Source organism: Mus caroli, chromosome 2 (assembly GCF_900094665.2).
Source record: "Mus caroli chromosome 2, CAROLI_EIJ_v1.1, whole genome shotgun sequence".
Taxonomy (NCBI): domain Eukaryota; kingdom Metazoa; phylum Chordata; class Mammalia; order Rodentia; family Muridae; genus Mus; species Mus caroli.
This window is the reverse complement of record NC_034571.1, coordinates 117,953,676-117,968,853: the sequence shown is the minus strand read 5'-3', so window position 1 is coordinate 117,968,853 and position 15,178 is coordinate 117,953,676. Positions and strand designations below refer to the sequence as shown.

At 41.0% G+C, this 15,178-nt stretch overlaps 1 protein-coding gene across 8 annotated transcripts in view; it reads right to left on the bottom strand.

Annotated features, from left to right (window-relative positions):
- Positions 1–3,326: 3,326 nt before the first annotated feature.
- Positions 3,327–15,178, bottom strand: part of Slc12a1 (solute carrier family 12 member 1) — a 77,562-nt gene continuing 65,710 nt past the window's right edge. For all 8 annotated transcript variants that reach the window (XM_029470805.1, XM_029470782.1, XM_021183397.2 and 5 more), the window contains 4 exons: positions 13,959–14,045; positions 7,657–7,792; positions 5,610–5,677; positions 3,327–4,602 (listed from right to left, as the gene is read on the bottom strand). In XM_029470805.1, coding sequence (XP_029326665.1) covers positions 4,467–4,602; positions 5,610–5,677; positions 7,657–7,792; positions 13,959–14,045 — 427 coding nt within the window. In that variant the 3' untranslated portion in view covers positions 3,327–4,466. The remainder of the gene's footprint in view (positions 4,603–5,609; positions 5,678–7,656; positions 7,793–13,958; positions 14,046–15,178) is intronic.

The following is a 15,178-nucleotide window of genomic DNA, read 5'->3' as shown; positions in this document are numbered from 1 at the left end:
GGAGATGGAGGGCCCTAGAGGAAAGGTGTGTGTTACTGAGGAGACTGAGGGAAGCTGGGCTTGATCCTCAGTTCACCAAGCCAGAAGGAATGATGTCCACCTGGCAATTACAAAGGAAGTTGATTCAGCAGGGACCTTGGGACTAGGATGGCTTGGGACTAGTGGCTCTGTTCAGTCTCACAGTGGGATGCGATCTTCTTGAAGTAGGAGAGACTTTGGCAGACATGAGTGACCAAGACCAGCACTTGAACTTGTAAAGTGGTGAAGCAATATTTGAGAAGGAGGAGGAGGAGGAGAAGGAGGGGGAGGAGGAGGAGAAAATGTCCAAGATGTCTATATAGGTCACTTGTAGGCAAAATATTATAAGATCTGGGTCAAGTTGGCATTTTATTTATTTTATTTATTTTTTATTTCATATATATATATACATATATATGTATATGATGAGTACACTGTAGCTGTCTTCAGATACACCAGAAAAGGAAATTGGATCCCATTTCAGATGGTTGTGAGCCACCATGTGGTTGCTGGGAATTGAACTTAGGACATCCTGGAAGAGTAGTCTGTCCTCTTAACCGCTGAGCCATCTCTCCAGCCCCAAGTTGGCATTCTTAAGAGGAAGACTGACAAAACTCCAAATGTGTTAGTGAGCTTCTAGAAGGCTTCAAAGCCTGCTCAACAGTTCACAGACAACACTAACAATAACACAGTACAAAGAAGAAAGGCTAAGCTTGTTCCCTAGTCACATCCCCAGATACACACTTCTGTACATACTTCTCCATCTGTACATGCTTCTCCATCAGGAAAGAATGCTGGAGTGGAAATTATTCACATAATCTGGGGCCCTCACAAAAGCCAGGTGTAGCTAAGACAATGGAGGTAACTACAGTTGCAGTGCCCACCCATACCCTAACAGACTAAGGCTTCTCACAGAAGCCAGGCATGGCTGAGAGAAAGGCAACGGCACTAACTACATCCCAGAACCTGTCTCATCAAGAAGCCAACTCAACTGATAAGAGCAAGCACAGCCCTGCTCCTTCCTGTGGGTCATAGCCATCTAAGCCAGCCCCTCCAAATGCATCCGAGGTGGGAAATGCACAGTGGCCCCATATACAACACCAGTAGATACCCTAACGTGGACAGGGGACATGGCACGGGCTCCATCCTGCATGACACACTAGAGCCAATTAACAACTGTAGAGAGAGGGAAAATCCGTCTTCTCCAGAGATGAGTCCCCTGATTGGGTAGCTAATACTGACCGGTCAGCCCTAAAAACATACAAGGAAAAGCAGCAGTAAATGAGCAATCGTCAGATTGCTGTGAACAAAGTTGTCATTTGCAGACTCCCTAACAGGTTAGGTGCTGCGACACTGAAGAGTTTGGTAGAGGAAGGTGTTCTAAGGTAACTGGAGACCAGAAAGGTTGTAGAGACTCGAAAATTGCTTATTGTGCTAATCCAACCTCTAAGTCACTGGTTCTCACCGTTCCTAATGCTGAGATCCTTTGGCACGGTTCTTCATGTTGTGGTGACCCCCGACCATAAAACTATTTCATTGCTACTGCATAACTGTAACTTTAGGACTAGTACTACTGTTATAAATCACAATGTAAATATCTGATATAAAGGATAGTCCATTTGCTACCCAACGGGGTCAGGACCCACAGGTTGAGGACCACTCCTCTAATGGGTGGCCTCTTTAAATTTCTTTTCTTTTTCTGCTTTGCCTTTGTTTTGTTTGTTGTTTGGGGGGTGGGTTTCTCATAGCCCAGGTTGGTCTTGAACTCCCTGAGGATGACCTTGAACTCCTGATCTTGCTGCTTCCACCGAGTGCTGCGATTACAGACCTGCACCACCACATCCAGCAACTCTCGGTCTTCTATTGCCGGGCATAACAAAGTGGTCTGGACTCAGGGGCTTAAACACTGTCTTACATTTAAGTCAAAAGTCCAACCCAGCTCTCGCCTATCTAAACCTGACAGGGCACTGGGAAGGCTGCCTTTCTTTCTAGACGTTCTAGAGAGAAAGCCGTGCTTTCCTTCTCCTGCCTCTGACTCCCTCTCTTTGTGCCCAAAGCTCCGAGTGGCAGACGGGGTTCTGTCACCTCTGCCACCTCTTTGCTGTTAGAGCCCCAATAGGCGGTGGTCATTCAAGGGTGTTGGTTGTGGTTTGTTAGTAGGCGTGCTCAAAGAAGAAACAAAAGGAAAGAAATTAGATTCAGGAATCTCTCTCTCTCTCTCTCTCTCTCTCTCTCTCTCTCTCTCTCTCTCTCTCCTATCCTTTCTCTCCTATCCAGTGTTAGGGGATGAAACCAGGGGTGGGGATCAAGGGTGGGAAAAAAAGAGCCCAAAAAGTAGCAAAGACCAGTTACAGGAGAGTGCTTGTCTAGCATTCATGAAGCCTAGGGTTCAACCCCAACACCACATAAGCTAGAAAGGTGGTGTAGAACTGAGAGTCCAGTCTTTGGGAGGTAGATGCAGGAGGAGGAGAAGTTCAAGGTCTTTTGAATTTACCCTGAACTATATGACCCTACCTGGCCAAAAAAACAATAGCAGCAACAACAAACACCCTCAAACAAACAAACCTAGGCTTAGTCTATCATTTAATGCCTAAGGAGTGCGCCCCATTAATAAACGGAGACTTGAACTCAGGCCAGCCTGAGAGGAGAGGGCTTTTGTTTTATAGTATATTCTCCCCTTGGCAGAAATGATGCTATCCTTTCCCAGAGTTGTTAGTGAAGCTGTCTGTGAGCTGGGAGACAGACCTCAGTTCCCTTCAGAGAACAAGTCCACACACCCTCCAGGGCAGCCCACAGTCAGGGAGCCACCCTAATCATGCAGGAGTACAAGGTCCAGGCACTCTTCTCCCTTCTTGGGGCTACGATGAAGGAACATTCCAGCTCCAGATTGCTGGGCAAGCCAGTCCTTAGCCCCCATATCTCTGCTCACTATTTCCTTCCTCCAATTCCAGACTCCTCCCAATCCCAACAGGTCGACAGCAAGGGGATGTGTTGCTCACTGATACACGTCATGCCTTTCCTAGAGACACACTCTAGTATTCAGAGGAATCTGGGTCTGCTTCACTAGGTCAATAGTCAGGTTTCAGAGCCTCAGGGCCAAGAGGCTGAGGTAAGTCCAGGGAGGTGGACTAGGGAAGCCTGCTGCTCAGGCCTTGCTCCTTGCTTCTGTTCTGCCCACCTCTGAGTGAAGCTAAGGTTAGAAACACTCATCCTGAACCCCATCATTCAACAGTGCGGGACCACCGGATGCAATATTCCTGCTTACATCAGCGAACCATTTCACAGCGCAGAAAAGGAAAATACACTACTTTGCCAAAGCAAACAAAATGTAGTGATTTTATTTCAGGTCAATTTGCCCCCATGAACATCCACCAACCAGTCAACATATGCCAAGAAAAGACAAAAACCCAAAACAAGCCATTTATCATCTAAGCATTTTTCTGTGATTAAATATTCTACACACACTAACAAGGAGAAAAATCAACACCTGTATTTTAAAATTTTACATGTGTCTCCATTTATATCTTTGTTATTCTGTAAAGCACGGGTTAAATACCTATATATTTAGAAAGTAAATAAATGTAGGATCTGGATACATTTTTAATAGTGGATTGGAAACCTGTGAGATTAATTTTCTATGAGATCATCGATTTTTATTTCATCTATGCAAACCACTTAGAGAGGAAAAAAAAAATAAAGTAGTACTAAGGTAGAAATTCCAAAATATTTAGCCAGGAAGACAATAGATATTTGTATGTTAAGACTCCATTTAAGTGGAACATGGGTCTCTTGCTCACCTACCTAATATACCTCCAGCTAGCAGCAAATGTAAGCTACATGTGATCAGAGGGTAAGCTTATTATCTGCTGCACTAAATAAACCTTATTTAGGTAACTGCTTTGAACACTTTGTAGACTCCAGTCCTTCTTAGAGTTTCCAGATATTGATTTTTAAATCTTCACAAACTTCTCAGGAGGCCAAGCAGAATCAGGCCACTGACCCAGCAGGTCTTTTCCTATGATAGCCACCTGCCTTCACCATACTAGCCTGTCAATAAGAACTTAAGGAGAGCCCGCTGTGGGCCTGTGGCCTGCACCAGGGCCATGCGTCAGACTCTACAGAAACGAGATAAAGTTTGCCTGGAGCTCACAGCTAGATTAGCATATCCTGTAAGCATGTCAGCCAGCTTTTATTAATTTCTTATTTACCAGCAACAAGCGAAAAGTGTTTTTCTAGGAGTCTCATGGCTTTTGATGTTTTTTAAGCTAGTGGGAAAAAAAACTCCCATTAATAATAACTTTTTTTTAAAAGACAAAACTTATGTAGAATCGGTTAGGTTAGTCTCCAGAGGTTTGTATATTCATAGAAGAGGTTTTAAAACACAAAGAACCAGATGTGTTTCAGAATTATTCAGACACCACGGCACAACATTTCTCATCCTTCCGGCTTTAAGAGTAAAATGTTAGGACATTTTTGTGATTCCCTCTAACCAGTAACACAGGAGGGAGGTTCTTGGTTAGGAGTTCTAACCACGCCATGTACAACAAATCCGAAATAGATCCTTTTCTTGCCACTGGAAGGCTCCTGACAACAGGGAAGAAAAATTAAAACCAAAGAGAAAGTTACAGCCAGCAGGGACATTATCTGCTCTTCTGAATTAGTAACGAACGGTTTATCACGACCCCCCGCCCCCAGAGGAAAGCACAGCCGTTACTTTGACTACAGAAATTAAATTGATGCATTTTTCAGATAATGCAAACATCTATAAGTGAGAAAAGTGGCTTAATCATTATACAGACAAAATAGAATTGTAACTTCTGATTTTTCATTAAATAAAGAATCTAATCAAAAATCTCCATCCATCGTATGGAGGCAGTTACTTTTGCCTGCAATATTTCCTGGTTTTTTGAAGAGGACATTAGATGTGGCAGTTCTTCAGGCCACAACATACTTTAAGACACATACTTCTTGACATTTGGGTCAGTTCATGAGGAACACATGAAATAGTTGGACATTTCCCCATTTTTAGCACCAAACTTCATTTCATGAGTAATATTTTCAGTAGGTATTTTCCTAACATTGTAGGGTCATGCGATAAGGAATGAAAATAGAAAAACTCGTGGCCTTTTTTCTTTGTTGACCTGTTCCCACACTGTACAGAGCCCTGGGAGTTAGCCACGGACATACACAGCTCAGGGAGCACCCACAGGGAAGATGCTTGCGAGCCCCATGGCCCACTTGGGCTATTGGGAGGGAATTTCAGAGGTCAGGCTCCTGGAGCCTGGACCATGTGGGCTGATAAGGGTAGTGTCAGTCCAACATGGACACATGTTCCCAGCCCCATGAGTGTTGTTGGACTGCTAGAAAATTCAAGCAAGTTCTGCTGAAGTCCCCAGGATTCTGTCATCCTGTCTTAGGGAGACATTTATCTTCCTTCACTCCTACACTGGCCAACCTATCTTAAAAAAACAAAAAACAAACAAACAAAAAACCCAAAACTTCGCACTGGAAGAGTCATGGGTCTTTAGTCTGATTAGCCCACTCACCCTATCCTTTCTTCCTACCAATCATAACTGCCCAGCGACACTTACAACACGATGAGGTTGGCGGCTCTGGAGTGTTCCTGTAAGAGCTCGTTCAGTCGAACTTGGCGGTAACTCTGTGGACAGTATTTAGACTGAGTTGAGTGCAGGTCTACCAGAATTCTGAATGAGAATTTATCTTCTCACCTCAAGTCATAGATAAGCAGAAGATATCATTTTTTTTTCTCTTTAAGATTTATTTATTCATGTATGTGAGTACACGGTCACTGTCTTCAGACACACCAGAAAAGGGCATCAGATCTTATTACAGATGGTTGTGAGCCACCATGTGGTTGCTGGGAATTGAACTCAGGACCTCTGGAAGAGCAGGGAATGCTCTTAACCACTGAGCCATCTCTCCAGCCCCAGAAGATATCATTTTTAAAAGCCATTTCAAAAAATAATAGGGCATGCTTTTAAAAATGACGATTTAATGTTGCAAGGCTTCATGGGAAATTTTAGAAATGTAAAGTGAGTCTGGATTGTCACTGTAATATGGTGGCTAATTAGTTTCTGGGGGTGAAAAGCAAACAAGACAGATGACCAAAGCAAACAAAGAAACAAACAAAAAGACGAGAACAGAGAGTTTGGGAACAGACTTTCATTTGAAGAAAGCCAATTGAATCTTGCTATTGCTTTGATAGCCTAAGATGATAGGTTTTGTTCTCTTCTGTTTTCTTTCAGCTCCCTGACAATAGTCCTATGGGACTAGTTTTGTGTAATAAGCCACCAGTAAACTCATTGGGAAATTATTTTGCAGTGATGAGAATACTACTTACTTTTGCATCTCACGGGCTCAGAACCAGCCTCAGGTGTCTGCGTTGCTTAATTCTCTCTTAGAACAATTATACTTATTGTTCTATCCTAGGGTTGTTTTCCTAATACTGGAAGAGTTAATATTTTCTTCCTCTAAGTTTCCCAGCTTAGATCCTAATACAGTTTTTCTGTGTTTGTAGTTTTGAAGCTCCTTTGACCCTTGTCCTTTAACATCCAATTGAGATGCTGAGTTTTGTACTTAGATCAGCATCCCTGTTTGGTGTTTTGTTTTGTTCTGTTTTGTTTTGTTTTCATTATCAGTACTACCCACCAGCTGAATTTAAGTTCAGGCCAGAGAGAAACTCCTGGTTGTTCTCTGTCTGCCTCAGGCTGGCCTACGGGTTGTGATCCTCTTGCCTCGGCCTCCAGAGCGCTGGCATTACAGGCTGTCTAGGAAAGCTCATCGTTTTTCATCCATCTTATGGTGTGTGCCAGATTCAACTTACACACACACACACACACACAAAATATTACTTTATTATTCCTGTATGTGTATTGCACTGTTTGTAGATATCAGAGGACAACTTTTTATGAATATATTTTCTGCCTGAACAGTAAGACCTGGGGACTAAACTCAGGACATCTGATGAGCTATCTTGCTAGCACCAGGTACAACATCTGTATTCTTTATTCTAAACAATACATCATAAATTTCTATAGATGTTTTTGTTAAATTTTCACAGCTATGTTTAACAGGTTGAAGGTCTCTGCTATTGTTTAAATTGTGTTAAACTTACCTTTATCACATCACATGATTAATGACTTATTTTAGATTATTAAAAATAAATTTCCGGGGGCTGGAGCGATGGCTCAGTGGTTAAGAGCACTGACTACTCTTCCAGAGGTCCTGAGTTCAAATCCCAGAAACCACATGGTGGCTCACAACCATCTGTAATGAGATCTGACACCCTCTTCTGGTGCACCTAAAGAGAGCTACAGTGTACTTATGTATAATAATAAATAAATCTTTAAAAAATTAAAAAAATTAAAAAAAATAAATTTCCAAGGAGACATCACAATATGAACCAATAACTTGTTTTGTTAAGTTAAAAATAGGTTATTTTCTAGGAAGAAAAATGAAAAGATTTTCTAAATGATTATATGCAGTCATATGATTGAAAAGTACCTAAAAATGCAGGGTGCTCAGGAAGACAGGTTGACCAGATGTCTCATTTTTTGAAATCAACCCCTTTGATCTAATTAGACAGTAAAGTGAAAACTTAGGAAGACAAGTCCTTACCTTTTCCTTGACTGCTTCCAGTTCTGCATCTGTAATTTTCCATGGACTTTCTCTTTTTAATTTCTCAGCAGTGGTCAAATCTTTGTGGCTTTCATGAAGCCGATAAGGTTCAATCATCTCTTCAAAGACTTTCCAGCTGAAATTGGAATTGTAAAGGAGGCCTCACAGTGGGAAATGGACTCATTATTTCACAGATGCATGGAATCAGAGCTGAATAGTATGCAAATCTTTTAGGAGTCATCTTTGCGGGGGGAACTTGCAATGAGGGAAACCATGGGCACAGCACTCCCTCCATAGTGAAAGCAAGCGGTGGTGTGTTTGAGGCCTTGTTCATTTGTGAGGATCATCAGTATTATTAATGCACAGATATGTTTTCTGCATAATGTGGATAAAGACACACTTATGCTGTACCCACTTAAGTCCACACCTGAGTTTCCATTTGCTTGTTATGCTGATCAATGGGAGACTATCAGTTTCTGTAGATGAGAGATGACCTCTTTTCATTGAGAGCTGGGGACCCTCCTCACTGGCAGTCAACTAACAATGCCCACTGTTAAGAAGGCTTTGGGCAGAGAGGAAAATAGCCTGGGCTCCCACAGGCTTAACACTTCTTGTGCAAAAATGTCTGCCAAAAATAATGGTGTCCTTGTCCTGATGTTTGATGTTGCTGTCTGAGATTTTCAAATGACTATTATTCATGTTTGTGTTACGCGAGAGGACAAAAATCAATAACATTTAATGCCTAAAAATCTGAGGCCATCTTAGGGCATCTAAAAATAAATCATTGAGGAGAAAGCGAGAAGCTGTGTGTGAGAGCTATGGAACATTTAAAAATTGCAAGGAGAATCTCATTCTTGTCTTACATGATAATCTCTTAAGATTTATTCTTCAAACCACAGCGCAAAGTAAAGCTTATAATTTATGAAAGGAGTTGTCTTCAGAGCTCTGCTGGAGAAGGTCTCGACTATGAATAATTTTCTTTGGTTTTATATAATTTAGCTTACTTACAATTTAGTAACTTTGGGATGAATGATAATTAGAATCCATACGCTTTGGGGTTAAGACATTAAAATACGAAGTGATGAATTTAATTATCCCATCAGCTGGCCTGATTTAGGATTTGCAGATAAAAGTGCAGAGATTACAAAGGAGTAAAATTGTCTCTGCCAGTAAAGCCTCTGTTAAGGACTGAAGAGATACTGAGTGCCATAGATTTCTATTGTGCTGACTCACAGAAAGTAGGGGAGACGATGGATGAGCAAGAGAACTGAAGTAACCCTATTATTCTTTCAACAATACTTTCATTTGCTGTGACTTCCAACTGTGTCAGCCTTTAGAGAGCTGTGAAGACAGTCAGTAAGATGCAGGGTCCGACCTCAGATGCTGGATAATTGCTCCAACTTTTGTCCTTGGCATAGCTAACCTGGCCTAGAGAAGGGAGTGACAATGGCCACTGGTAGTCTTCTGAGAGCGGTGGATGGGGTGGGTGAGTGCCTTGGGAAAGTGAGGCAGCACCATGCTGACCAGCTCCAGAATTTGGTTTTAATATGGAAAGCACTGTTTAAACTCTACCTGATCTTACTTTTGTAGAGTTAGATTTTTTTTTTTTTTTGCATCTCATCTAGAACCTGGCTCAAAAATACAGCATAAAAATGATTTCCCAAGAAACAGAGGTGGAGTGGAAATCTGTAGTTGTTTCCACAGTATCTCTGGTGAGAACTGTTCCACCCACAGCATCAACTAATACTGACACATTTCTACAAGGGCTGAGCAAAACTCAGTTTTGAACCAATATACACCCAAGATTATGGTGCCTATTATGGCCCTGTGGTATAGGGAGACAATGTATCCTCCGTGGAGTACAAGCCCCGACTTCCATGACTAGAAAGAGACTTTTTCGTTTAGTAGGAGACTTTCTCTCCTACTGAATAGATGGGAACAAGTCCTAGTTGCTATTGTCAGTCATCTCGCTTTGATAAGCTAAATAAACTTTGATTGGCAGCTTTATTCAAGAAGATAGAGCAGGAAAAATGAAAAAAGAACCAGTCCTTTGTTATAAAGTTTATTTTCTGGGTTGTTTAATTGAAAGCCAGCCTACACTTGTACTTGATTGTGTGTGACAATCATTTCTGTCATCTAAATCACTATGAGGTTTTCTTTCACTTGCATTTGACACATGGCTAAGGACACCGCATTTCAAGGAGGTTGTCTTTGCCCACTCCTCCTCTGATTGCTTGTCCCTAGCTGGCCCTTTGCTGTCCCAGCCAGCTGATCCTAAAGCAGCCATTGATTCCATTTTCTTTTACCTGATTTTTCTTTCCTTTTTTAAATTTGAAGAAAAAAAGAGATTTATTTATTTTTATTTTATATGTATTGGGAGTTTTGCTTGCATTCATGTCCATACACCAAAAATGCCCGATGCCCAGGGACACCAGAACAGTTCACTGGAACCAGAGTTATAGATGGTTCTTAGGACCACTATGTAGGTCCTAAGAATGGAACCCTGGTCTTCTGGAAGAACAGCCAGTGGTCTTAATGCTGACCCATCTCTCTAGGCCCCGTGTGATTTGTTTTTTTTAAAAAGTACCTTTTAGCTGACTCTCAGACTTATCTGTAATATCTGCTGTTAAATATAAATGAAGTTTGATTCATCATTTTAAAATTAACTAATAACTGTCCTGCATTCTATATAATTTTCTTCATACCAAGGTTTAGCATTATTTTAACTGTATAAAGCTTTCCTCCTGAGAGAGGAAAGGGAAGGAAGAAAATGATATATTTGCATTTCACAAATAGGATATGAATTTACATTTTTCTCCTTGGCTTTCATAAGATTTCTTTCTTCACAGTAATCTTTAATAGTGTTTCTTTTTTTTTTTTTCTTCTTTTTTTGGATTACTCTAACATCTAGTATCTTTAAGCTAAATTATCTAGTTAATTGCCTTCAGTTTCTTCTTGATTTCCGTATAAAGATTGTTGTCTTTGGCCCATGACTTTTAATTCAGTTTATACAATAAAAAATGGAATCGAACCACTATATATCCAACATTTCTCATGCTCAATTATTTTCTCATTTAGTTGGCTTTTGTTCTGTCAAATGCCTCTGAGGTGGCGACATTTCACAGCTATTGAAAGATTTACCAAAGGTGATTGAAAGATAATTTAACACTAGCCTCCACAAGCAAATCACTGACTTTGTATAACACCAGGTGAACAAGACAAAAATAGTGACCTGGGGATAGTTGTCAATGGTGACAATGGTGACAATGGTGACTGCTCAGCCATGAAGACCATGATGGGAGCTGAAATTGGGACAGTATTCTTCCTCACCCACCTCTCTAACATTTGTTTATTCACCTATTTTATGCATATGAGTGCTCTGTCTCCAAGAATACCAAAAGAGGGAATCAATCCCATACAGATGGCTGTGAGCTATCACATAGGTGCTGGGACTTGAACTTAGATCCTCTGTAAAAGCAGCGAATGTTTTTAACTGTCAAGCCACCTCTCCAGCCACTGGGTCAGTATTCTCTTGATGTCTTAGATTGGTGGCCTGGCACTGCATCCATCCAGAAGAGCTTTCTCTGTTTTATTGCACTGTCCAACTTGCTGCCAGAGGCCATGGGTGCCATGGACCAAATAACTACTTTCTGTTCTAAACTAGGGTCACTTTCAAAGCCTGGGGAGTGAGTTGCCAGGAGGGTCCATGGCATTTTACAAAGCAATGGCCGAAGGGTAGTAGACAGGTGAGAGATGACGACTTATCTTCTGCACCCTCTTTCTGGCAGATGGCCTCTTTTCTCAGGACATTATACAATAGGCACCTCCATTATTGTATGTTAGTTTACTTTGCAACTTTGATACAGCAGGGAGAAAATCTGTAAAACTCTGAAACCTAATTTACTGGTTTCTTACAAAAGGGAAGTAATTCTCTTTGAGGAGGAGGATAGCATTGTGTGAGGGACACCAATGGTGTATGGAACAAAATTTAGACACAGGACAAAAATGAAAATGCCCTGAGAAGAAGACATCATGGGGCAAGGGTCGTCATAGTAAAACAACGTGTGTCTGTATGGTGACAAGTAGGTACTCCCAGAATGGAGAGGCCAGTTCATAAAGGTACCATATCACAGGCTCAGTGACAGAACAGAAAGTATAAGGACACAGGGCGGAGGCTGCAGCACCTGAACGGAGGCTAGGATGGCAAACCAGGAAGGAAACAGGATTCTCTGAGGAGAGAAAACCAGGTTGAGGGGTAAAGGACAAGGGAGATAACGACTCATTTAGGAAGATAAGTAATGAAGACAACTCCACTCCTACAAGACTAATTTGGGTGACTAACTTGTGCTCAGTATAGAACAAGGGCTTAAAGAGAAGCGGAGGCTACCCCCGCCCCCCAGATATTAGAAAAGTTTCTCTACCAGGATGTACAATGATCTCTAAACCCACTCACTGAGGGCTTCATGCTAAAACTTGTTCAGATTGTTTTGTTATGAAGGATTCTCTCTACCAACTGGAGTCACACAATGAGCCTGTTGGGTCCCATGACTGAAAACGCCATGAGGCATTGACCCAATGACCTACAACTCTTCAAGTGAAAAGAGATCACACGGCAATCCAGTTCTGATAAGAACAGTTTTCCCACTTAGCAGAGGGAATTATGAGTAAGTTGTTTTACTTCCACACTTGTGAGTGCAGAAGCATAAGAGCGCCGGGCATTTGAGGTGTGTAGGATACAGGAAATGTTATGAAGCATCTCTGGTTACCTGTATCCGTTTCAACTTTCTTACTAGTGAAGGTGCTTTGTGAAGCATTATACCTGACCTGTAGCCTTAGGGGGCTCAAAGACACCCAAAACAATACAAAGTTCAAGTTTATCTGGTCAATAAAATGCCCTGTAAGTCTTAATATTTTTAGATATTTATCAGGTTCATAAAAGAAACATTATATTACAAGAAGGGAAGAGGTGAGAAGACTTGGGGTTTGTAGAATGAGAGCTTGTTAAGAATTTCCAGAGGAAGCAGAAACAAAGAAGGTCCAATAGGACTGTAGGACACCAGGCACTTAGAAGCCTTCATGTTCCACTGTGTGGTTCTCTTTGTGGGCTAATAGTTCTTAGTCTATTCTAAGTCAAATGTATTAAGTTGTATCCATAAGATAGAGTAAATATAACTTATTCTTAACAACAGAAACCTTTCTGTAGCTGCTAAATTATAAGTCTAAGCAGTTCATTTAACTTATTTTTTATATATATATATATATATATATATATATATATATATATATATACTGTTGCTGTCTTCAGACACACCAGAAGAGGGCATCAGAACCCACCACTGATGGTTGTGACTCACCATGTGGCTGTTGGGAATTGAACTCAGGATCTTTGGAAGAGCAGTCATTGCTTTTAACCGCTGAGCCATCTTTCCAGTCCCAATTCATTTAATTTATAATTGACCATGACTCCAGGCAATATCCTTGCAACTTTGAGATATCCTGACAACACTTAACCTGTGACACCAACGATTTTCAGATACCATTGTTATGAGCTGCAAGGTTTGCAGTTGGCCAAAGTTCACATGGTGAAACCTAAACCACCAATGTTGTAAAGTCTGGAAGTGGGGATTTTAGGGAGCACTTATCTTTAGATAGAGTCATAAGGATGGACGTCCCATGAAGGAATTAGTGCCCTAGTAGAAGAGAAAGAGATACCAGAACTCTTTCTTCATTGGACATAGATGTGACCAGCTTCAACTAGAAAGAGAATGCTCACAGATACATATCCCAAAGCTACTTGAGTTTGGATTGCTTGGCCTACAGATCTGAGATACAAGTATTGGTTGGCCAAGCTTCCTGGCTTATGGCATTTTGTAAATGACTAAGATGGTAATAGGATTGAGAAACTGGACAGTTGATAGGGTTAAATGCTGCCATGCTTTGGAGACATTTAAATGATTATTTCAACTTTCAGCTTTGTATTTTCTGGGAGTGGGGTTTATAAATCACCATTCTAGGTCTCAGATAGTTTTAGAGCCTCCATTAAAAGTTCACAGGCCCTAAGCATTGAGTCACTTAGTACCTGGAACCAAAAATCACCCTGGGATGGGGACCCTCTCCTCAAGTTTCTCACCAGAACCCTCTTCTCTCTGTTAAAATGGACTGGGTGGTTCTGCACATAATGAAAGCATTTCTTTAACATCTATCAAGAAGTCATTACAGTAAATGCATTACATTTTCACCCTTTGTTAAGCAACACGAGAAAGAGAAGCAGGGGTCAGCAGAGCTTGCTAAACAATTCATACCTCTCTTTGTTTGGCTTAATGTTGATGTCTCCAATTATATGGATGTCTGCAAATTTTATCCTAAATTTGCTGAGAAGAGAAGCCATTCTGTAAAGAGAGAGAGGAAAAAAACCTACATCAATAGTGCCTATGTAATTACTTTCTATCAAAAGTGCCTTTGTGTTTGAGTTAAGGTATCAAAAGCAATCAGTGTAGCTTTCAGACAGAGGCTTTTCAGTTTTGATTTGCATTAACTAACCTACTTGATAGAGATGTTAAGTGTATTCCACTGGAGGCAGAAAGCAAGCCCAGCGGTCAGCTGAGGTGGGTCACACCTGCTAACTCAGTGCACTGAAGTAGGAGAACTGTGAGTTAAGCCACATTGGGTTGTACAGTGAATTCCAGGCCAGCGTGACATACTCACAGACACCTTGTCATAAAAATAAAATCCAAGAGATAAAAATAGAGAGATCCCAGGAGTGCAGAGAACTGAGAGGGCAAAGGGGACTCTGCATTCATCTTCCTGAGGGAGAACGGGAGACTCTCTTTGCCATCAGAACTTGGCATTCTTGTTGAGGAAGCTTTTATAACGTTTTCAACAGACTAATAGTATGTGGCTATATGTTGTTCCACCCGCTGCCACCTGGAAATTGGTACTTTTAACTTAAAGTTACAGAAATCTTGTAAAGGTTGTACAAAGACTCCCAGACTTGTCATTGGAATGATTTTCAGTTTGGTTTGTTATTTTGTTTGTCTCTCTTTAGATCTATCTATCTATCTATCTATCTATCTATCTATCTATCTATCTATCCACTTATCTATCTATCCACTTCATAAGAGGAATCAATATGTACAATATTATTGCATGAGCATTGTAATTTTTCCATTGAAAGTAAATATATAAATATAATTATATTCTTGCTATAAAATGTAAATGCACATACAGATATACCATAATTACATTCTCCTCAGAGGGAGAAGACACTATGAAAACTGATGGAATCTTTATTGTGGGATTCTAGGAGTCACAGATCTCAGGACTTAAGCCTGCAAGAAAGACCAAGAGCTGCTGGCGTCTCCCCAGGTTTCCCATGACAGTGTGAGTAAGCCATGCTCTTGGACATTTGTTCTTCTCACATGAATGCTTCAGCTCCCAGTGACTGCACTAATGAGAAATCTACAAAGATATGATGCAATTTTATTTTAAAAGTCTCTGTCTCTGTTTGTCTCCCTCCCTCCCT